Source organism: Lonchura striata, chromosome 3, assembly GCF_046129695.1.
Source record: "Lonchura striata isolate bLonStr1 chromosome 3, bLonStr1.mat, whole genome shotgun sequence".
NCBI lineage: Eukaryota > Metazoa > Chordata > Aves > Passeriformes > Estrildidae > Lonchura > Lonchura striata.
Genome location: NC_134605.1, coordinates 24,948,962 through 24,973,252, shown reverse-complemented (window position 1 = coordinate 24,973,252; position 24,291 = coordinate 24,948,962). Strand labels below are relative to the sequence as shown.

General features: G+C 43.6%; 1 protein-coding gene across 2 annotated transcripts; it reads right to left on the bottom strand.

The window, feature by feature from the left end:
• Positions 1-4,713: 4,713 nt before the first annotated feature.
• FERMT1 (FERM domain containing kindlin 1) lies at positions 4,714-23,713 on the bottom strand. Of its 2 annotated transcripts, XM_021540299.3 has the most exons (15): positions 23,566-23,713; positions 20,438-20,611; positions 18,757-18,990; positions 17,192-17,338; positions 16,434-16,647; positions 15,858-15,960; positions 14,554-14,661; positions 13,581-13,712; positions 13,399-13,448; positions 11,125-11,249; positions 9,955-10,061; positions 9,170-9,391; positions 8,385-8,509; positions 6,478-6,619; positions 4,714-5,353 (listed from the first exon to the last, which is right to left on the bottom strand). In XM_021540299.3, the coding sequence occupies exons 2-15, from the start codon at positions 20,586-20,588 to the stop codon at positions 5,180-5,182; spliced, it is 2,034 nt and encodes a 677-aa protein (XP_021395974.1). In that variant the 5' UTR covers positions 20,589-20,611; positions 23,566-23,713; the 3' UTR covers positions 4,714-5,179. The 2 variants fall into 2 exon arrangements, with proteins under 2 accessions (XP_021395974.1, XP_021395977.1); XM_021540302.3 differs by lacking the exon at positions 4,714-5,353 and having other exon boundaries at positions 6,509-7,599.
• Between the last annotated feature and the right edge of the window lie 578 nt (positions 23,714-24,291).

Below are 24,291 nucleotides of genomic sequence, written 5' to 3'. Positions count from 1 at the left end.
GAAGGAATTCTCTCTGCCGATGGAGAGGGCATAGGGCATCTCACTCCCCGTGCGACGGCCTTTGGGAGGCCTCTCCTAGTCCCGCTGTGCGTGGGTTGTGTTCTCCGTTCTGCATCTGTGTACCACATGGTTTGGGAGAATTCTCTTCCTGCTACTTCTCTCATCCTTTGCTGGATAAGTAAAACTGACAACATAAACCACGTCCCGCTGAGGGACCTGCCCTGAGCTGGGTTTTTCAGCATTCCCACAATTCAAACAATAATTAGATCGAGAGCAGAGAATAAAGTCAGGGAAATGATCCCAGAAAGGGATGTGTTGATGGAGATTGTTCCAAAGTAAAAGCAAAAGGGTGGTTTGTTCTGTTGCTACTGTAGGACAACTAATTGTTAACATTTCCGAGGAGAAGAGTAGTCGTTTTTCCTTTATCGGGGCAACAAAACAGATCCCTGACATGAAGGTAGCACCGACCTATACATTTCCCTTCGGTGCTAAAGTGCAGATAAAGGTCTTGCTTGCCCAAAAACGTTGAGTCTGTAAGTACACATTAGGCAGACCTTATCTACTGACCGTGTAGGTCATTATGTGCGTGGGGAGAGAGCCTTGAAAAACGCCAGAACATCCACGGAACAGAGATAGGGGCTTCCAGTAGGACTCTCTGGAGCCATTCCCTTGGAGGCTGGGCGATGTGCACATGTTGTTCCCCTGCGGAACGGCTCTAGGGCAAGACAGATGGTTTCCTAAATGAGGGGCTAATCCCACCATTGACCCTGGTGGCGCAGGCGGAGCGGGGCAGCCGGGCCCGGCACGTGCGCGCCCGCAGGTACCTCCAGAGCTCTGCACTCGCTGCGGTTCAAAGGGCAAAGTGGAACAGGTTACAAAAATCTGAAGAATTTGGTATAGCAGGAAGAAAGCCCAGCTCCAGACGGGCCGGTCGAAACCCTGCCTTCCCTCTGGCTTCGCAGAGCTGCCGGCTGCGGTGCTGCTCTTTGGGAAGCCGAGGAGCAGGGAGGTGGCCTGGTTTTGTCCTGGACTATTAAATGCTTGTGTTTGCTGCCCTTAGCTCAGTATTTACAGACAGTGAATTTTCATTGCTTATTTTAGGGTTATTGGTTATCGTATTGATTTTAATATCTTACAAAAAATACTTCAGGAAACTCGGTGAGCCAAGAGCTGCCTTAATTTTAATAATTTCATCCTTACTGACTTAATTTTGGAGACTGAGTCGAGCAGACTGTCAGACTGGGAAAGCAGCTGCTTGTTTTGGTGAAGGTGGAAGGGAAGTGGAGGTTTTCTTTGCCCAGAGACCCTTGATTTCTCAGTCATACGGAGAACCTGTTGCAAGAGGCAGAGCACCCTTGGAAATGAGCTTTGGTTATTTTTATTTTCCATCTTTGTTTCTGCTTTTTTGGTTGCTCAGATTTTGTGACTATTGTATTTTCCCAGCTCTTTGCTTGGCTGCAAAGTTTCATCATCTGAAATATTTCTGCTATGGTGCTGCATCTCGGGCAGCTGCCCAGGTACTGGTGGAGGTTTCCCAGGGCAGGCAGCAGTCCTCGTTCACAAGTTTCTTTGAAATATCTGCTAACAGCAGGCAGAGATTTCCCCTTTGTGATTTACTTTGGCTTGTTCTCATGTCGCCTTTTATTCTTTTTTCCGCTTTTCTGAGAGTTTCGGTGACAACCTGAGGGAGTGGTTAGCAAAGGCAGGTGTTCCTGTCAGCCTTTTCACACGGGTAATGCAAAGAGAGCTGAAGCAGACGCCCCGTCCCCGGGGGCGATTCAGGGCTGCACAAAGCCCCTCTGCCAGCAGGAATTCTCAGGCTGAGCCCTGCATTCCTTAGTGACACCATGATAAGCAGAGCAGGAGAAGGTGAGGATGGTACCAGGCTGTAAAGTTTAAGAAGTGAATGTTTCTTACTGGCTGTGATCCAAGTGCTGGTTAAAAATGAAAATAACCTGAAAAAAAATCTGGAGAATGGCTTTTAAAGCCAACAAAAGAACTGTTTCACAGGTCTGTCCACAGAACAAGCACAAGCAAGATATTTTCCTACAGAGAAAGGGGAGAGAATGGCAAAACAGGATTTAGCCTGAGGTTTCAGAAAACAATGGGGTGGATGTGTGTCTCCTAACCGAGGCTGGGGGCAGTGGTGAAATGCCCTATGGAATTTGATGTCAGAGCAGCAGGACCCATCCAACATTGGCAGTGCTTTACCCTGACCTGGCTTGGGTTTAATTAAACACCTTGTACAGAATAGGGTTGCAGCTGAGCTGAGGTGTAAGTTTCCTGAAGGTTTGTTTTTGTCTAATAACATTCCTGTCCAGGATTTCATCTCTGTATTGCAAAACTTTAGGGCAGACGCCCCTGTCCTGCTTTCACTCATTCTGGGAAACCTCTCCCACATCTGGCACTGTGCAATTAATAACGTGGTTTCTACAGCCCACTGAGCCCGTGGTCTTAACCCTGTGTATAAATAAATGTGATGAGCTCATGAGAGCCAAGAGTACTCAAGTTATTCCACAAATTAGGGAGGGTGTGGAACTCCACGTGCATTGAGGGAATGTCTGGAGCTTGGTGGGACGTGCTGGGTGACATAGGGGGGATGAAAAATGACTCCAAGCTGTGGCTGGTGCAGGTGTCTGGCAGAGCAGGCTGGGGTAGGTCTTCTCTCAGGTGCTGCCCACCATATCCAGCCTGGAATTTGGAAGTGCAGGAATGCCCTGGGTCCTGCCTTCCCATTCCAACCTCTCCAGGAAGGAGTGTTACCACTGAAACCTCTCCTCTTTTTAGAAAGAGGAGCTGCAATCACGTGCAGCACTCAAAGAAGCTAGATGAAAAGTTTCCTTTCCCACCTATTCCCCACCTATTGTGAAAAAGCCTTGCAAAGTGAGTGGGGCAAGGAAATACAGCTGAATGGCCTAAGGAAATACAGCGAGAGGGCATCAGCAGGGGATCGATCACCCTCTTAAACCTAAAATGGCAAAGGATAGGGCTTACAGCCAGCCAGGATGAGCTGGCAGAACTCCTCCTTGCAAGGCAGCAGTGAAGGATTTAGTCGAAAGGCAGTGACACATTGGGTAAAATTGAAGGAGGGGCAGGAAAGAAAATGGAAATATTTGCTAGTTTCTCTGAAATCCCAGCAGAGACAGTTTGAACTGCAAATGAACGTGCTTGTTTAGCAATGAGCCACACTCTGCTAATGACAGATCTCTGCATTCCTGTGCTCAGGTCACATAAGCAAGTGGCAACTGCAGGGTCTTCATGCAGCACTCTGGGACAAGCTCTGCTGTGAGAGAAGCAAGCATAGGCTGTGCTTCCCAGGGAACAATCCACAGGAGTCTGGTATTGCTTGCTGCCAAATGTTCCATCAGGATCCTCACTGCAAAGCCTAAGTGGAGACTGATCTGGAAGGCAGCTGTTTTATGGAAGAGGTGCTGGCACTAATATAAGCATTTAGCTCTCCCATGGCACCCTTAGGCAAGCTTTAAATATGGCCAGTATTTGGACTTGGGTGGATCTCACAACGTGAGGAAAATACTTGGCTTGTGTCAAGCAGGTGACAAGTGACTAAGTTCTCTTCTGAAGGAAAACTGGATGGTCCCTCAGCCTGTACAAAGAGTGCTGATGAGAGGGAAGAACAGAGGGCTGGGAAGCAGGCTGTCATTTTTTCTTTTTGCTAAGTGTTAAGCCATAATTTAAACTGCACAAACTGTGAGTGATTCCGCTGAAGCCCATTGACAGGGGCTGGGGTAAAGCAGAGCACATTGCATGAAAACAAGGGCTCTCCATTTCCAGTGATGTTTATGAATTTATGCTGTGATTTCTGCAGCATCCCTTTATGATATGACAACACCTGTCCATGGTATTTCTTTAGATATGTGAAACCAGTTTTGGGTTGTCCAGCAGTTTCATGAATTCTCCTGGTTTCACTCTGTCCTTGTTTTACAGGGTAGTATTAAATTTCATTCACTTCGGTGGATGTGTGTGGCTCCTTCCAGCAGGCAGAGCTGCTGGCTTCAGATCTGGCTCCTCAGAGACATCTACAGCTCCTCTGGGAAACGTGTGCCAAGACCTTACCACCCCCACAGGGAAGAATTTCTCCCCAGCATCTGATCCAGCCCTGCCCTCTGTCAGTGGGAAGCCATTCCCCCTTGTCCTATCACTGTGTGCCCTTGGCAAAAGTCCCTGTCCAGCTCTCTCACCGCCTTTCCAGGGGCTCTAAGCTCTCCACAGAGCCTTCTCTTCTCCAGGCTGAACGCCCCCATCTCTCTCAGCCTGTCTCCAGAGCAGAGGGGCTCCAGCCCTCTGAGCATCACTCTTTGCATTTGCACACATGTAAAATAATTTCTACAGGCTTTTCAGATCCTCACATGAACAGCTTAGCTCAGTGACATGTCACAGTGAAACAGAGTAACAGAGACAGAAAATAGAAACATACTCAGAGGCCTCTTTAATAGTTTTAGATAGTTCCTAAAGCATATTTTTCAACCAGGTAAGTAACAATGTTCCTCAGAAGATGAACCTTTTGGATCCAGTATTGCCAAGATGAATGCCCTGTGACTTCTCTGGCTTTAAAGAAACCACTTCAGTGGATGAACATGGACATGGGTTCTACATCTTTGAGCAAATGAGTAACCATTACAGGAGTTTCCATAGCTTAGTCCGCAGGACTTTGTGATGTTTTGTGTTCTCAGGGCAAGTGTTAGACAAACCATGGAGCTTTAAAACACGTATTTATTCAGCTTTAGTTCTGATAAATGCTGGGCTCTTTAACAATGGCCAGTTAACAATGGAAGTTGCCTGGCTGTAACAGAGAAGAAAATTCACTGTACTATATCCTCAAGTTACTTGTTTTGGATGCTTAAAAAGATTGCTGCAATTAAAAATACTATATTTAAAAAATTGTCCAATGGCTAGACACCATTTATTTAAAAACATTGATCTGTACAAAAGGAAAACACAGATGATTAAATTTTCTCAAGTACTGATGATGGAGTTGTCATACTGCATCCAGTGACCTTAGCTTCAGTATTAAAAAAAAACCTGTAAACCATTCCAGTCATAGTAGAAAACTGACATGTACAAAAATTAGTAGCCAGCAATTAACAATCAGAGATATTTTTGTCTCTGGTAGTCTTAGCTAGAAGAAGAAGCAGGCAGTGGGAACAGAGTTTACTTCATCTCATTCCTGACCTCCAGTTAATTTGTGGAAGAGTTCTTCATCCAGCGTTTCATTGTGGTCCTTGGAACGTGTTGACAAGAAGATGTAGCCCCCAATATACTCATGGATGATTTTGCAGTCTGCACTCAGGCATGTGAAAGCAATGGACACATTCTGGTCAAACTCGATGGCAACCTAAGGAGAACAGATGTGGCAAAATCAGACAGATAAGAAAGAGAAGTGTGAGAACACAGCTGGATCACAAATACCGTGAAATACTGGTAAAGCACTACATGCCCCTACTAACCAGGAGTTCTGGGTCTCCGGGATGCTCAGGGTGTTTTGCTGCTTGGTTTTAGATTTGCTGCTACATCAGGGCCCTCTCGTGGTGAAACGTTTTTGCTTGTTCAAGCAGGCACCAACATATTTTCGCATTTTTCCAATGGCATATAAAGTGAACACTGGGAAGAGCAGGAATGGCAGGAATGGCACTCTTTGTCTAATGAATAATCTGTCCATTGTTATGTGCTGACCTAAAATCTGCCTTTGGGGTCCCAGTTTTGGTTTCCAGCTACCATTAGCTCTAAAATGCAGCTAACTGAGCTTAGTTGATCACTGTGGGTTCTGCCTTTTTAGAGAGGGATTTAATTTAATTTAATAAACCCAGCAACCTGACCCAGAATTACAGGCTCTGGTGCAGGGAGTACTGCAGGAGAGAAGTAGGGAGTGTATCTGATCTCTCCTGGTTCCTGCAGATGGATGTGGAAAGCTCCACAAGCAGGAAGCATTTCCAGGCTGCTCCAATTTACATCAGGTCACACTAGTTCCACCCCAGAAATCTACAATTTATAGCACTGGATTCAACCTTTGAAGCCCCAAATCAGGGACCACACATTGACACAGAATTGCAGGCCTTGCAAATCTCAGTTTGGGATCTGAAAGACAAACAGGGTTCCTGTATCCTTAGTCTGTAATAGAACCACCACAATGTAGAGGATGATGCATGAGAGTTAAAATGAGGATTTTTACTGACAGAGCAGTAAACACAATATGCTGGAATTCACTTTGGAGTCTTTTTAATCCCATCAAAATCAAGGGCAACTTGTCAAGAATAAGCTTGGTAGGAACCTTTAAAACTGGTGATCTTTTTGTTTCTGATTTTTGACTACAGACTCCACTAAGAAAAACTGCAGACAGCTTATGTAATGTCATGTCACAACACGTTCAAAATCTTTTCAGTGAGGGTAGAAAATATTTTCTGAAAGCATCCTTGAGTGTGTGAAATGCAAGGACTGAAGGCAGAGCTGTTCCAGGTTTACCTGGCGGATTTCCCAGTTCACATTCCACTGCTTCATGTTGGAGAACCTCCATGTTGTGATAGGATCTCCTGTGGCCAGATCTATCCGTATCAGCCTGTTATAGGACACTCCAAGCACATCATCCTTCTTGCTTCCTTTAAACCTGCAAAGAACCCAAAGCATTTGAGCAGATGTGCTTTGCAATGATTTCTGTCTAGAGAAACATTTCAGTTGCTTACCTCTGCAAGTGCAAAAGATGTGGGAAAAGTCACAAGAGCCTGGGGTTAAGGGGAGCTTGGACCCTTCTTAAGAACAGGACTTGTTATAAAGCAAAAGTGTAGGTTGGTGAGCCATGGTGTAAGATGGAAAATAGTCAGGAAGGTAGATCTGGCTGAAATCTTTCCAATTCATTGTTTCCTGCTAAAAAAATAGTGTTCTTCCCAAATGCATGAACTTGATTATATTTTTACTGGAAAAAATGCCAACAATTTTTGTTGCTTCATTTCTCTAATGTTGAAACATGTTCCTCTAGTTATATTAACCTATATTAATCTATATTAACCTAAATTATATAATCAGAACAACTGATATATACATGTTTTTCAGTATAAATCACATTACAAAATTACTGAGGCATTTTAACATTTCAACTTTCTTCTGATTAGAAATGAAAAATAAATACAAAAGCATCAGAATTTTTGGCAGACAGAATTTTTTGATTTGGGAACAGATTACTCTGATAAAGAAACAATCTTCCTCTATGTTCATGTTGAAAGCTGGGAGAAATCTCATCTGCTTGCTGTATTTTCAGTATTTCTGATCCTGTTTGTGAACCTTCTCTCTTTAGATGCAGCTGGACCTTAGGGAGAAAAAGTGACCTGGACACAATTTGTGCTTTGCTTAATGCCCTACCAAGACACTGCCCAGCACTGCGTAGCAATTCACCACTACAAAGTGCAGTTTAAGTGTTGGGTTTGTTCATGCTTTTAACAAGATTAATGGTAACAGAAAGCGCAAAAAATCTGTACCTGTGGTAGTAAATCCAACAGGATCAGGGACCATTTTGGGGCATGGAATTCAGGGAGAATTCTGGCTCCAAACAAGCAGAGCTCTCTCAAGTAACTCCTAGGCACAGTCTGGAACCTGGGACATCCAAGGACCAACATGATCTCAGTTCACATGAGGCTACTGGATTTTGGGAAGTCACAGTTCAATAGTGAAGATGTGGGCTGTTCTATGGCAGCTGGCCTCTGCCAGAGCGTGGCTCCCACCTGCTTCAATTTGTACCACAGATGAGTTCTAGCCAGTCCTGGAAGGCACATTAAGGAAGGTGCCTCCAAGTATGGTTGTGTCAGTAATTTTCAGCTTTTTGGTGTTTTGTCAAGAGAAACAGCTGCAAGTCAGACCTCTGCTGTGTCCAAGGAAGAAGGTGCTGTGAACACAATGGGACATTTTTTATGCTCACTGCTCTTCCAGATTAACTTTTTAAGGGCTCACTGCTCATCCCCTTAAAAAGGCATGATTTGCTGTTTTCTTATTGAAATACAAAAGAAAGTAGCATTTTATCGCATTGCAATGAACAAGGGTCAGAGTGAACACATCCTGCAAACCTGAGCACACCAATTAGACATGAATTTTATACATTTTGGAAAGTTTATGACAGTAAGAGTTTAATGCTAGTGAGAGGTTACTTCAGGCTAAACCCAAGAGGTCTGTACCAGGGCAGATGTAAAGCAGAGTGTCACTCCAGGAATGAGCTACTGGGTGTTACTCCTATAGAAAAAACTAGCAGGATGGAAATTACAAAAATTAAAAGAAGTGGGGGAAAAAAGAGAAAATGTTCTTGGAACAGGGTGTCAAAGAACTTCCTGCAAATCACTGAGCATGAACTTGTTACGGCAGCTTGACGTGAGTCCGAGTACAGTTACCTTACAATGTAGTAGGATAAACCAAACTCAGGGAGGGACTGCCAGGCTTGGATAAAACGCAGCTTGGCCTCCACCAGGGACATCTGGGATACATTTTGGTGGGCTTCCAGAATACGGGCAGTCAGCTGGGAAGCAGAGGAAGAGAGAAAGCTTTCAGCTGACTGGAGAACAAAAATTCTGTTGCTTTCACTAAATCAGAAATCATGAGGTCTGATTCTGTGTTCAGACACTTTATTGTCACTTTGTGCAGATGTAGCACAGAGGGCACCTGGGGACACAACCCAAGTACAAAGGGCAGAATGGACAGCAAGGTCTCAGGTCTGGGTTTGTGTGGCACTGCTCTGACTCCATACACTGCTCTGGGGACCCTCCTCAGGATGGGCAGGCTGAGCTCAAGCACAGGAAAAGCAAGGACAGGAATTAGGTGGAGAGCAAGGAAAGACTTGAGGGGCAAGAAGACCTGAAGACTCTGTTGCTTCAGAAGCAAACAGTGGTTTGCAGTCCTTCCTTTGTTACTCTGAAGAGACTTTCAGGAACAGTGTTATCAGGAGCAGAACATCATGAGTGACTTAAGCCAGGGTGTGGATGTAGGAGATGTGCTCGGAGGAGGTGCCAAGACAACCTGTCCCTGTATTCAGTTTGAAGAAAAGGTCTCTTCTAAAGGGACAAATGACTATTGCAGGGAGTTGTACTGCATGGCTTCTAAATGCTGCTTTGATCCAGCCTCATCCCTAAACAACCACTTGAATTGCCCATGCCCAGCCATGGAGCCATACTCAGGATACCTGCTTGGACTTGAATTTTTTGGTATAGCGTGGTGAGACGAAGCATTCGGGTTTCATATCTACATTCTCTGGCTCAGAGGCAGCCTGGGAACACATGGTCCAGTTCTTCATCTGGAGGAAGGACAGGATCTTTTGGACCTCGGGCTGGTAGGAGCTGTCAGCCATTGTTCTGCCCTTGGAGGCTAAAACACAAGCAGCCATCCACCGAGCGTACTGATCCTCCTGAAACAATTGTTTGTTACTGTTCTTCCTTCCTGACTGGACTAGTTCCAACTACACCTACGTTTAAAATTTTCTAAGAAATCCAGTACCTTGAAATAGATTCTCTTGGAAATTTTATTGCATTACTGGTTTTCACCTATTGAACACTTCTTACACGATTTGATCTGATACGTTTCAATAAACAGAAAACTAATTTAAGATGCTCATCATGCTCTCCTCATTCAAATGGGGAGAGTTCTAATTAAGAAAAAAGAAAACAAAATCCAAACCTCAATTCTCTGACAGCGCTGGAATAAAAGACTCTAACTTTTTTTTTTTTTTTTGATAGTTTGTTCTGGCTTTTTTCTTAATGGCTTTACTTGGCAACTGATGGTAAGCACAAGGTGACTCACTGTCCTTATGTCCCCAGAACAATTATGTATTTGTTAGGGCACCACATCATTATTAAATTTTCCAAAGATTTAGACAATAAGCTCTCTGCAGTATCCTCATTTTTCTATACAGATTCTAGAACAGGACAATCTGCTATAAATCTTGAATCCAAATTTTCTCTTATTACTCACGTTATCACATCTTAAATATACTTCATTCATGCCATCTGCAACAGGAATTAGTAATTTGATTCCAAACTTCTTCGCTGCAACATTTACATCTGGTACAACTTCACATCCTAGATCACAGGGAATCAGAAGGAAATTAATTTATTTCATTACTATATCAGTAACTTTAATTACTGCTTTAACACTAAGGAACAGTGCTTTGTGGTTGTTTTGCTTTGAGACTAAGGGCCAGGACTTTGAAGCTTAGGCCCTAATGAAAGGGTTTTGTTCCAGTTCACTGCCTGGTCTGGCTTGCCAGGGTGATGAATGTTCTGAGCTCAGGGAGCACGTGAGTCAGCATGGAAGTGAAAGGATGGGAGTGCTCCCAAAACTTCAGCCTGATCTTAGGAAACGCTCAGCACTAGAAATGGAGAGGAGCTGGAGGGAGAGGCTACTCTGTGAGGTTCCAGCCACCCTGGCTGTTTTTCCAGGCATTCTCTGACCTACTGAGGATATGCAGATTGGGATGCAGAGCCATTTGTTCACAGGGGTCAATCTTGTATTTCAAAGGTTTCTTCTAGGGTGAGTCCTCGGCATCACTGGTTCCCTGATGCTGAACAAAGGATGTCCCTGCAGGAGCAGATGTAGATGGAGGCTACACAGGGCGATGGTGTCTGTGTGCACAGCCAGGCCTCCTCCTCCAGCAGCTGGCTGTAATCATGGGAATCCTCATGTAGGACATAAATGAGGCACAGAGAAGGCCCTGGAGCTGTCCCTGCACAGCAGATTGCAGGGACAGCCTCTGGCATTCCTGCCCATGGCATCATCCCTAATCCTCTGCTGCCACTGTGTGTTTGCCAAGGACATGGGAGAACACTCCCTTTAGTGTCAAGTGGAAGTATTTGGAAATAAAGCATCCCACAAGTCACATTCCCTATCTGACTTGTCTTGAAGAATTCAAGTACAGGGGATTTTACAAATCAGGCTCTGATAATCCCAGCTCGGGTTAAACTATTGAATCCTTTCTGTTTAAGCTTCTTCTGCAGGTGCAATCTGCCTGCTTAGGAGTCTCAGGAATTGAAAAAGCTCTCAGACTAAATGCTGCTGTGCTTGCCTTCCTGAGTCTAGCAGGGATTTCTTGTTTTATTCAGTTCACAAATGTAACACAAAAAACAAAGAAAGGAGAATTCCTACCTTTCAGGTTTAGTTTCTCAATAGGTTCTCCCTGTGCAGATTCTTTGTTTTTAAAATAAGATATTGAAGTGTCTCTGAAGACAAACCAATATGTCTTGATAGCTTTGAGTGCCAGCTTCTTGGGCCTAAGAAGAAAAAAAGAAATCCCATTTATTTATATCAACACATACAAATTGCTAAGTCCCTCACAAATATTGCAGAGCCTCTGAAATTCAAGACCAGTCCCTCACAAATATTGCAGAGCCTCTGAAATTCAAGACCAGTCCCTCACAAATATTGCAGAGCCTCTGAAATTCAAGACCATACCCATGGCTTTAGTTGGGTATGACACCTCTGTGTCAGTGAGGGGGTGGCTAATGCCTGGATCCAATCCAGGTTATCCCAGGTATGGATGTGATTTTTACTCTAAATTTTAGCTGAATCTCATCTATGATTTTTTTCTCATTTATTTCTTCCATTACTAATCAAAGCCATTCCCTTCTATGGACTAAGTTTTTCCATTAACTCAGTAACACAAATGTAACCCCTGATTTATTAACATGAATTTGCATTAGTGCCTTATCTTGAATATTAGCACCCATTAAACCAACTCGTATTCATTATAAGGAAGCAGAGATCAGCTTTTTTGGCTTAATCTGAATCATATCTAACACAACAAAATTCTGCTTCTTCACTAAGTTTACAGAAGCTTTGTAGCCCTCCAGGAAAGAAAGCCAGAGATATTAGCATTTGAGTAGAGAAAATGTGAGTAGGGAAATACTTCACAGCTAGTGACAAAGGTCATCAATGAAGTGAAAAAAGAAAAAAAAAAGAAAAAATAATCCAGTATTTCACTTTAAATCTAAGAGGATGGTACAAAGATTATACAACCATCTGGAATATACTCTTACTATGTATAGCTCCAAACCGTCTCTAAAAATCCTACTTTGGAATCCTTTCTAGAAAATGGCAATTTTTATGTTTAAATTAAAAAACCTTGGATTTTCAAAACTATAAAATAATTTGGTTTTTAGTTTTCCAATACAGCAACATTTTTCAAACATAAGGGACTATAATTTTTTTAGACAGATAAAATTATTTTTATATTCTTGAAAAAGTTGCTGAAAACTTTTTAGAAAGCTTTTTCTTGTTGTTTTTGAAAAAATTATTGCAATTCTCCACAATACTGTCCTCATGTGAAAGTAGCATTTACTGTGGTGTGTAATGTGAATAAATAGGAATAAAACTTCACCATAGGAACAGTAAGCAATGGGACATGCACAGCTTTGCATTCAGGTTTACAATTAATCAAATAATTGTAGCCACAAAGTGTTGTTGTTTGAAGGAAAGTATTACACCCTATATGGATTCTACAATGCCTTAGGTTTGGTAAGTGATTTAGCATTTATATAGGAACTTTGTCATGATCATAAATGACTGCTAAATTCTTATAATAGCAAACTGTTCTACTGCTGGGGAAAACCAAACAACCTATTGTTAAAAGCCTTAATTCCCTTTCATTGTAAGCCACCTTCATAAGAATGTCAAATAAAATTCCAAATTGGAAAGTAATAATTAACAATTGTTAGCAGTTAACAACAGTTAAAATTTTTCAGGTGCAGTTTTCAGTTCCCAGATTAAAAATACCATCTGTCAACGGATTAATCTGATAAATACTTGTACAACAGAACACTTTATCTTTCTAAAACATAAAGACTGTTTTGTGATAAAAGGCATCTTGAGGTCTCTACAGTCTCTACAGTCATTTAAATCACCCATCAAACAAGATACTACAATGAGATCACAGAAACTCATTTTGAAATTAGAAAAAACAGCCTCCATGTTTGGTAAGAAAGGGGTAATTTGGATGCTCCTTTGGTTTAAAAAATACAATTTTTTAGAAATTCTTCTCAGGGAGAACTGCAAGTTTCTTCTGGATTTTTATTGGCAAAAAAAAAAAAAGTAAATATTATTGAAAATAAAACTTAGGCTTTTTTGTTTAGAGATGATGACTGATGACCACTAGAAAATACAGACAGCAGGGTCTTTTAATAAGTACAAATACAGCTACCCAGCATCTCAGGAGTGGGAAAGATTTGCCAAGGAACAGAAGCTTTGTCAGAAGCAGGAAGAGAAAGATTGGAAGAGAATATTAGGCTGATTAGACCTATCTGGGGTATTTGTCAATTTTTAACTGTCAGATGTACTGTTAGATAAGAATGAAAAACTCAAGAGACCTCTTGTAAGGTTAAGCTTTTGGTTTTGTATGTTTTATTATTAATTTTAACAACTCACCTAACTAGCTTGAGATTATCAGCAAGTTTTGGGATGTCTGTGATGTCCTCCTAATCAGGAATAATTAGGAATAATTTTAGTACAATGCACTATGTAATTAAAAAAATCAAGAACCAGGAAGGCTCATGAAAGTCAACAGATTTGACACAGCAACAGGAATTCCAGGATCCCAAAGGACGTACCAAAATGTTGCTTTTATTTCCACCTTCCAGTGTCACTTCCAGATTGGAAAGGGCGGCTTCTACTTCATCCACTTCCGATTCACAGGTGGAATCTTGTGTCTCTGATGATAATGATAACTTGCTTACGTGGTACTAAAATAAAACATCAGCATCCAATAGTCAATGCACCTATTACCAACACACAATCACAGTGTTTGAAAACAGATCATTTTGTCTCCTGGGTCTTGGACAACTCTACAGGAATCAGGGGGATTTCCCAAGGAAAGAGCCATGTCCACTGTGACTCCTGTGCAATGGCTGATAATGGTTTCCTATTTTAATTAACAGTGTTTGTATTCCTCTGCTGAATAATTGTCCCTGTTCTGGGAGGTTGCTACATTTGGACCCCTAGTTCTGCCATCCATACAAGCTGGAAACTTGGAAGCAAGGTGCTCTGGTGTTCTGTAGTGATAGGCTGTGGATTCTTGGCAGCTCTGTTTACATTTAAAAGGAAGGAATTTATTATCTATGAAGGTTTATTACCTGTGGTCAGAGACTAAGCCATGCTCAGTTATGTCAAATTTCCAAGTACTCCACAGTGCCCCTGTCTTCACATTATGCTGTGGCTTTTTTCCTGTCTGTTGGGAAATGGTGTACACATGATGTACACATAGTGTATTACAGGAATTTTCAGAAAGAGGTGAAGTGATGGTAGGTGTTATGGGAAACCACACTTCATACTAATACTGATATCAAAATTACATTCTGGGTGCAGATAATATTAGTGAATATTTCCATAATTGTGTGAATAATGGTGTTAGTGCTGCTACTGAGTTTAGTTGCTTTAGCTGATGGATGCTGCTGATTGGTTCTCACCCCAAGAGCAGACCCCCAATCCAAGCAGAGCTCCTGGCCCGAGCTCTGCCCTAGTGTTATCCTAACCTGTGCCTGCCTCATGAGGGAACAGGTTTTGCAAGTGGGCTCAAGTACATGCCTGCAGCGCGGCGAAGATGAGCATTTCCTCCTCGGTGCAATCAATCTCCTCCAGCAGGATGGCCCAGCGGGCCTGCTCGTATATTTGGTTGATGCGCACTGCATCATACTGCAGGGAAGAGCAAACAGTGCCCATCAGTGACCTCAGGCACAGCCTCACAGCCAGCTGCAGCTGATCCAACGCTGGGTTGAGCCGCAGTACTTGTTTCCTTCCTCCTCCCACCTCTGCTCCCTCCTTGCCTTGTACCAGCTTGTGTGATTGTGTGCATGGTACCAGGGCTTGCTGTGCTAACACAAAACCAACCAGGAGCCCCTGGCCGAGGCAGAACTGAGGCTCAACATCCCTTTGAGGCAGGAAGCCTTGGACTGGTGTAACCAAGATATGAAACCACACTCGGAGAAAATCATGTGACACAGCTGACCAAATGTAACCTGCAGAACTCTCTTGTTCCTCACTTCCTTTCTTCCACTTGGCTTTTTCACTTCCTGTTCTGTCTGTCTTTGCACTGGCTTGAGATTTTTCAGATCTGTTTTAATTCACTATCTGGTTTTTTGGATAGTGATTATTCCTTATTATCTACTTGGTTAATAAGGTGAAGTGACTCACAGAAATGTTCAAGCCCCAGAGCTGCTGAAATGTAGGTGATGGGAGGGTAAACCTTGGAGTGTGACCTCTCTCAGCAGAGGTGAGATACTAGGTTGCCTGAAGCTCTTTTGGGTTGTTTCATCCTATGGCTCCAGGGCTGGCTGGGGCAGAGAAAGGAAGTGTTTGGCCTGCTGAAGTTGAAACATGTACTTGGATTTCAGTGGGGTTCCATTTCACCCAAAAACATGCCAGATAAACTGGAAAGTGCCCTGATTTCTCTGAGGGCTTCAGCCCAGAGAAGCTGTGAAATTCAATGAGGACATTGCAATATTAATGTCATTTTTAAGCCAAATTTCAAAAACTGGACACTTTACATCATTTAGGATACTGCTAGTCTAGTCTTCCCCTTAACTTTTCCTGTTAAAAAAGATGCAGAAAGTAAAGCAGCCCCTCTGGAAATAAGGGTACTGTTTCTGGTGCTCTTCAGATCCCATCTTTAAATTTAAGATCCAATTTCATGTGAGGAACAGTGATTCAGTGTCCAGAGGGTAAAAGTGCAGCTGTAGCTGAGGGGAAGAAGCTGAATTTGATCTCTCTGAAGGGCTTGTTACCAATCCTAGTTAAAATTCTACATAGAGCTCTATATATTCTATATTGCTGTATAGCTCCTTGACATTAAAACAGGGAAACAATGAATAGCAATAAAAAGAGGCTCTTACTTTTGGATTCAAATCAAAGAAAGTGTAATATTTAAAGCGTAGAAGAAGTTGATCTTCCTCCAGAACACCCTGTTCCATAAGTGATCGAGATGAATCCAGCCAGCTGTGGAAGAAAACAACCCACAGATACATCTGTACAGAAGAAACCATCACACCTGCAGAGCTCCAGTGCAATTGGAGAAACCGTCACACCCGCAGAGCTCCAGGGCAATTGTGAAACAAAAGTGGGAACAAACAGCTCTAATTCCTCTAAATCTGGGGGAAATTCATGTAACTCAAGAAGGTGGAGCATTCATATAGACTTCCAACTTCCATTTTCTGTGTATATACGATAAGCAATGTTTACTTGTGCAGAACCCAGTCACCTATTTTTAATGCAAAATTATTGAACTTATCCACGTGTCTTTCCACTGTCTACTTAAAACCTTTGGAATTTGCCATCCAAATTGTCCTTTAGCTGTGCCCAGTGTGATCAGCTGAATTTGCTTTCATCTAACAACAGACTTCAGCCCAGAGCCTGTACAATGACATCATTCCTCATTTTAAACCCAAAGGATCTCAGGAGAGGCACCTTACCCTGCATTGAGCTTGGCTTTGTCAGCCAAAGTCCGTGGCTGGTACATCTCTGCCAGCATCTCCGGGGAACAGGTGGGATGACTGAGGGCCAGGATGCTGCAATTCTGCTCAGCCGAGGAACCATCACTGAACCATGTAATTGTGGAAGAAGCTGGTGACCCACTGACAGGATCATAAATAGGTGTCATGGTCTTGCTGTATAAACCTGGATTGGCTGCAAGTTAAGAGCATAATGTTATTCCCATGAAAAATGGTCCTGTCCACTACTTTCCATCATAAAAACCCTTTTCTTTCAAGACAGTCTCCTATTTCTGCTGTTTCCAGCTGGCCTTGTCCTTCCACAGGTGAGGTGACCTCAGGGACAGAAATGCTCTTTGTTGCTCTGTGAGATCTCAGTTTTGTTGGATGCAGGAAATGCATGCTTTCAAGCCTTTATTCCTCATTTTCCTTGCAGGTTGCCAAATTTCATGAACATTTAAAGTGTTGCCCCCCTTTTTCAAAGGGCAGCTGCATATCCTGTGTGCAGGGCCACAACCTGTTTTCTAGAGTGGCTTTTCTCATATCAGTGGAAAGGGAAACATTTCTAGAGACAACAGGGAAATACTGATGTATTGGAGATTTCCTGAAGCCACTGATTTCAGGCCCACTGCATCTCCAAGACCATCCTACGTGAAACTCGCCTCCTTTGTGTAACAAAGAATTTCTTCCTCCTTTTGACTTCCAGTCAGAACAATAAAATCATATTGTTTTTTCATTACCTGGTAATCCAGAACTCACAGGAGTGTTGCACAGGTTTAAGATATCTTCTGTAGCTGGTTCTTTGCTGTTCTTGTCTTTTTTCTTTTTCTTTTTGAGTGTGCCTTCTGATTGCTTCAACAAAGAGAGTTCTTCTGACCGCCTGATATCTGCAAAGGCAGTTTGGGAAGTGAAGCAAGATGATTACATCCAAAAGAGCAACCATGGTTGGTAACAGCATTTCAGGAAGCTTCATGTTGCAATCTGGACTTTATTTTTAGCAGGTTGAAAGTAGTAGCTGTGGAAAATTCACTAATTCTATAAAAAGGCCAAAGACTTCAGGCCATAAGAATGAGCTTAGATAGGATTTAAATCTCCTTTTGTAGGAAAATGTAACTGCATTTTAGAGTGTCAGGAAGAAGCTCTTTCTCCCTAACAGCACTGCAGTCACCTATGAGCATAATAATCTATGTGAAATATCTAAATTATGAATAAGCAAGGACCACTATAATTGAGGTTGATGCCTTTTATTATTCAATGTATTTCTCATACAAGATTCTTGGTTCTCACTGTTCCCTAATGCACTACTAATCCAGACAGGTATTTCCAGTCCCAAGCCTGGCACTTCATTTCTGAGAAACACTTTTACCCTGGGGTAAGCAAAGACATTTTTGACAGTATTCACTCATTCAAAGTTACAGTGTTCCTGTACTGACTCAATCTGGAGGGAAAATGTAGGAATATTTAATTTGGCCAAATGCCAGTTAGACAATTATGGCATCATTATATCAGAGCTATTAGGTATAATAAAGACGCTGCACCTTTCACAATCTACTGCTAGGAGATGACATTGAAAGTGGATCAATATGAGGCAGTAAATTCCTTCTGAAGATGAGTGTGTTAATGGATTAAGCTTTGAAGATCTTAATTAAGATGAGGAATATAATCCCTATTTTACCCTAAACTGAAGGGTACTACTAGTGCTTGTAGACTCAGCTGATTCCCATTGGTCACAGGCACACATCTGGCATGCTCCAAACCCTCTACTTGGAAATACTCCATTATTGGGAAGAGTGGGGGACTCAGTGCTGGGGTTGTTAGGTATGCCCTGACCCGAACAGATTTGGGCATACAGAAGTCTTGAACATTTAAAACATGCTACATCTGAAGTGAACACATATAGGCAGAGTTGGATATCATTAATGTTTGTGAAAATAGGTGATAAATCAGTTGACACCAGGAAAATTGCCTCTGGTGAAGGCTGGTGTAGGACATTGATAATCTTGTGCTCTTAGTCACTGGCACAGAATAATCATGACCAAGTCCTACACCAGGAGGACAAAGATTCCTAGAAAACTGCCAGCTTTGACTATCCAGTACTCCTGCAGCTCGTGGGACACATTGCTGACAGTGCATCAGTTATCACAAAGACTAAGAACCACTGACATACACTGCATAGTGAAACTCCCAAAAACCTGTCTCAAATTTCTCTTTGAGCTAAACAGTTTTGTGAGGAAGGACTTCACATCAAAACAAAATCACCCAATAAATGCTCCAGCTTAGTTGCCAGAGATTTATCTTTACTTACTGAGCATTTTGCAGATGTCACTGACAGCTCTAAACACCATGGAAGAGAAGCTGACTTTCAGTCTCACAGTCTTCATGTTTGGCAAGCGAAGCCGCAGCATTTTGTGCTGAGTAGTAAATATCAGCTTAGCATCTGCTTGCACCCCACATTTATCCAGTGTCCAGTGGGTTTTCAGAAGCCAACAATTTTTTTGTTCCCACCAAAAAGCATAGTCTGACCAATCTTGTGCTATTTCTAGGAAAATACAAAATGGTTACTAACAAACTATGGAGCATATATACAAAACACTTGGTTCAAAAACAGGTCTCTGCAAACACAAATATTTTAGATTAAAGCAGCAGCTACAGGTCTCAGCCTAGACCCTGTTTGCTGAATTCTTGTGGTAGTCACTGGGAACCAACTTTGTTTTCCCTGAAGACCTAACCTAGGTGCTGACTGTGGCACTGCCTTAGTCTTGTGGATATCCACAGGGAAAGAACGTCTCCTGAATCTTGTGCTACATATGGTGCAATGCTGTTAGGATTTTGCTGGGATAAGGACTAACAACAAAGTGTCCCAGTTCAGAACTTGTCAGTGCAAGCTGGAAATCCTCTACAAGATCTCCTGTGCACCCAAAAGGGCACAAGTTCTTCCACAGCCTACTGGCAGCAGCACTGAGCAGCTCATCTCGGTGTTAAGAACCAGCTTCAAGTCCATGGAAGTCTTAGTTACACACAGCTAAGCAGCAGCACATGCACAAGGAAGGAGATAAAGTATTTCTGCTCTCAATTCCATGGGAGTTCCAAGATTATATGACTTCCTAGATGTCAATATGCAGTAGCAGATAAAGCTTCTGTGTGATCTTGGCCAAGCTGTTTCAGTCTTTGTATCAATCCTTGCTCCTCATCAGCTCCATGAGGCAGAGGCTATTCCTCAGCATGTCCATAACACAGCAGAGCCCTGTCCTACTTTGGAGTCCCCTGGTAGGAGCTGTGTCTCAAGACAGCTGCTGGCACAAGTCAGTTACAGATTTGCTTTAAATATTAATACAGAAAGCTTTTCACACTAGCTGAGTATTTTTAAAAAATACTGTGAAAAATTATTCTGACTCAGTGGAAACTCTGTTTCCGTCTGAACCGTGTGTCTGAGTGTGCAGAGGGGTTGACAGAAGCGATCTCTTCCTGTGCTCCCTTGCTGTTCCTATACACAGGGGATTTTACTTTTCACTTCCTAACTTTGACTCGGCTAGTCTTGGCTTTTCCCAGCTCTTCCCTACTGTATATATGCAATGGGTAACACAGCTCAGACTTAGGCTAGAATGCCACAATAGCACAGAAAACAGGATTTCCGAAGTGCCTTTTAAAAACTCACCCTCTATGACAGGCTGGATAAACAGGGCATCACCTACCTCTCTTGCCCCCCAAACCACACACCTGTACCATTCTTCTGGAAAGGGACTTGAGCAGTTAGCCTGGTTTAATTATTTTCATCTAACTGAAAGACAACCCCAAAGTTTTGTTGGCACTATGGTAACACAGAGAGTGAAACATAGGGAGGGGTTCTGACCACAAGAACCTCCACACTCTGCTGTGACACAGAAGTGAGGCAGTACCATTTCAAAACACACAAAAGCCTTTCTTCATACAGGGAAAGCTGCACATATTATTTAGTAATACTGTAAATAAAACAGGTCTTTACTCACTGATTTTTTCTACTAATTTCAGCATCAGTCCTCCAACATGAAGGTCCCCTGTGACCTGTAGTGGAATTTCCTTTTCTACACCTTCATGTTGATGATCAACTGTCAGTAAGAGGTCCCAGGTGTGTGACCCATATTCAGTTGAGGAAACCATCTTGGGAAAGGTCTGTGTAAGCTCTGCAAAAGCAAACCAACCAAATGAACAGGATGTTTTTCCTCCACTCTGAAACAAATGCATTTCTCCAGTCTCAACATCATTCCATGCTGCCAGGACTTCACAGAGGCCTTGGGTGGAACTTCAGAGATGTTATCTTGTTACCTCTGAACTAGACTCTGCTCCTGCAATCGCTCTTGCAGGATAGGAATGTGGGATTTTTTGGTTTTATTCTGATTTTGCCACACCCCCAACCCAGATGCCTCCATTTGGGTAGATATAGCTCAGTTTTAACTGGGCTTGCCCACCATCCAGTGCTAATCTACCAGCCTGGACGCTGTAAAGCCTACAGTTGTGGGATCTGCTCTGGTAATCTGTCCAGTGAACAAAGGCATTTTGTTGACTTGTATGCTTAGGGCTCTAATTTTTACTGCAAATCCAAGTTTACATTTGCAGTTCTGCCAGCTTTCTCCCACAGGACCATATCCAGAGAGTAGCTTTACCTATTTGAGTACATGCAAGGGGAGACAACTTTAGTGGCTCTCTGCCAGCATTATCCAGACACAGATCTGCAGTTCTTGCTGACTTGCACAGGGATGTAGGCATGTGTCCTTCTCAGCAGGGTGAATCGTCTGAGATCTCACTAGGCTCCTGCCAGGACAGGTGAACAGTAATCATGCCAAGCCAAACTAGAGGAGACGCTCCAAGTAGAAGCTTTGGTTAACATCAGCTGGGTTCTGCTGAAGAAATAGCTTGTAGATATAAGGTAACTGATGGTGCAGGCAGGATTTGTGATATATAAACAGTGAGACAGCTCTCTGTCCTGAAAAAGGCCTTTCCAGTTGAGGTGTAGGCACTAAAATGGATGAATTCCTTTTATTGTTAACTTTCAACAACACACGAGAACCCAGCTCACAGCCTCTTGTTGAAGGGGCCCTACTCAGACTGCTTTTAACATAGCAAATAACTATGCCAGAAGGGATGAAGCAATGTTACAGGCTGTTGTAGATCTTCTTAAAAATAAGTATTTAGTAATGTAATACCTGATGTCAATGCCGCTGATATAAAATTTGTCATTAAAGGGATAATAGAGATGAGGTGGTAACGACAAACATAAAGGCAATGAAAATGTATACATTAAAGATTAAATGGATTTCCCCTTAAACAAATGACATTATAAATGAATAATCTGACCAGCTCAAAGCCATCATTTTAGTGGGAAATCACCTTACCAGTGAGTTTCACTGGGAAGGAGCTGGGAGTCTGCCCTGAAGTTCCAAAATTACACACACACACACACACACACACAGAGCCCTAAGTCGCAAAACTACAGCTTCATAACTGTGTGACTTGAAGAGGCCAACTCACCCTATGGAGCAAGCCCTGTTGTTAACTGGGTTCTTACATGTGCCAGCCTACACCTTTACACTAAACAGTTACTAAACCAACAAGGGCTGGTACTTATCCAAGAAATTTGCTTGCTTGCCTTGGTAAATAAAGGCATTATATTGGACACTGGGAACACTGCCTTTCCTGCCTCTGGGATAAAGGATTTTGAATTTGTGCTGCTGTGTGCCACATGATTTACGAGCTTAGGTATGCACTAGACCAGGGGGTACCCGTGGAGGGGAAGAGCTGTGGCTTTCCTAAAAATTCCAAGACCCAGCTCCCGAGACGGTCTCTGGGCAGGTGAGGCTTTTAGCACAAGTGCAGTACAAGGTGCACAGGACAGCTGTCGTTGTGCACCTCATAACAAAACAAAAGCCCTGACTTTAGGAAAGTCAAAATGCCCCTAGTTATGCTCCTAAGAATAAATAAACAACTTCAAAAGTAATCCATGGCCAAAGGATGACAACTTTGGGATTTTATTTCAGGAGCACAGGTGTGCAGTCCAGCAGATGAATTCTACTTCTGCCCACCCTTGTTCCACTATAAACTTTGTTCCACTATAAACCATTATTGTTGCAGAAAAGCAGCTGTCTCATCTGCCCTCCTGGGCCAGCGAAAACATTTAGGAATTGATCTGGATTTTTTTGGGGCGTCTTTAGATTAGGTTTCACTTCCCAATCTAATTCTGCACACAAAGCCTGTGCTGATGCGGGTGAAAATGAGCAGCAGCCTAAGGGGTGGGTGAAACCCTTTCTTTCACCAGCATGGAAAACCATGGCCCCAGTGCACTACTCCTGGCACTCCATCATTCCCTGAAGCCGCGCACCTCCCCACTTCCTCTTCTAACCAGGAGGTTTCAGTTTGAAGATAAGGCAACACAAACACTTGCAAATCTACCGGAGTACGCAGCACAAACAAAGCCTGGTCTCGAAAACGGGGCAAGGAAAGCAACGAGGACGACGAACCCCTCATTATTATACCCCAACCAAACCCAAACCGACAGGGTTTACATCTTACAGCCTTCAGGTCAAGCCTGGATCTGCTCGGGAACGCGCCCCAGCTCCTGGGCTCCACGTGGGAGCTGCAAGGCCTGGCACGGGTAGATCAAACAGGCCAGAAACGTGTCCTCAGGCTACTGCTGTCTCCACTCGGCATTTCTGCAGCGCACTGAAAATCAGCAGTTTCTGCAGATCGAGCTCTCCGCAGATTTTAGCACTCACAGCCCCAAACTTCTAACGCTGAGCGGGAACGGAGAAAGATGTGAATCGTGCTGGAGCAAGGTGCTAATGACGCGGGGTTAAGATCAAGAAGGTCCCGAAATATCTCTCAGGCTGGCGGTGCCCGGCGCAGCTCGGAGGGTGCCGGGGGCCCGGCCTGCGGCGCCCACGGTAGCGCCACTTCTACTTTAAGGAAGTACCGGCAGCCGCGGCCCCGCGGAAAGGGCTGTAAAAGCAACAAGCCCGGGCAGTCGGGCACTCCCGCCCCGCCGCAGGTGCCGCGGGGCAGCGCAGAGCCGCCCGCGGGTGCCCCGTGCTGGGGTCGCTCCGGCATCGCCCCGCGCTCCCCGCGGGCGCCCCGCGCTCCTCACCTGCCGTCCCCGCCGGCAGCGCTTCCCTCTCCTCCGCGCCCTACGCCGCTACCTTGCCTCGGAGAAACAGCGGGGGGAGGAGTGGAGCCCGGGAGGGCGGCCCTTCCTTCCCCTTCCCTCCAACAGCGCGCGGTGGGAGTAAGGCGGCGAGGAGCGCTGTCCGCCCGGCGGTGCTCAGGGTCACCCGCTCGCATACCCCCCAGAGTCACCACCTCATCGATGACCCCAGGCTGCCGGGCAGCTTCAGCTGCTGCTTTTAGAGGTTTGAGGCTACCCGGAGAAAATCGGTTCCGAGGGTGCAATGGCAAAGAACAGAAAGTTTGTGAGGTGGAGATGTGTTAGAAGAGGCGTGGATTGAACTGAGAGGAAAGGGGCAAAAGCTTTTCCATGAGCCAGATTTCCACAGAAAGTCTTTCTTGCCTTAAACTTTTGACTTACACGGTGGTACAGTGATGAGGTGAAGCACAGTGGAAAAACCATATCTATGAAAAAGAGAAACAGAGAGAATAAAGGACAAAATTATTTCAGATAAAACTCATATCCTGGAAAAAGACTGCAGAGATACAAAGTATGAATATTTGACACACTATGGGCAGCAAATAGTTACTCTCATGAGAACTATGCAGCTGTGAAGTTGTCAAACCACAGATAGTATCACAGGATATTTGCTCCCCTAGGCTTGCTCCCTGAGCTACTCTGATGATGCTTATCTCTTTAGATTGTCTA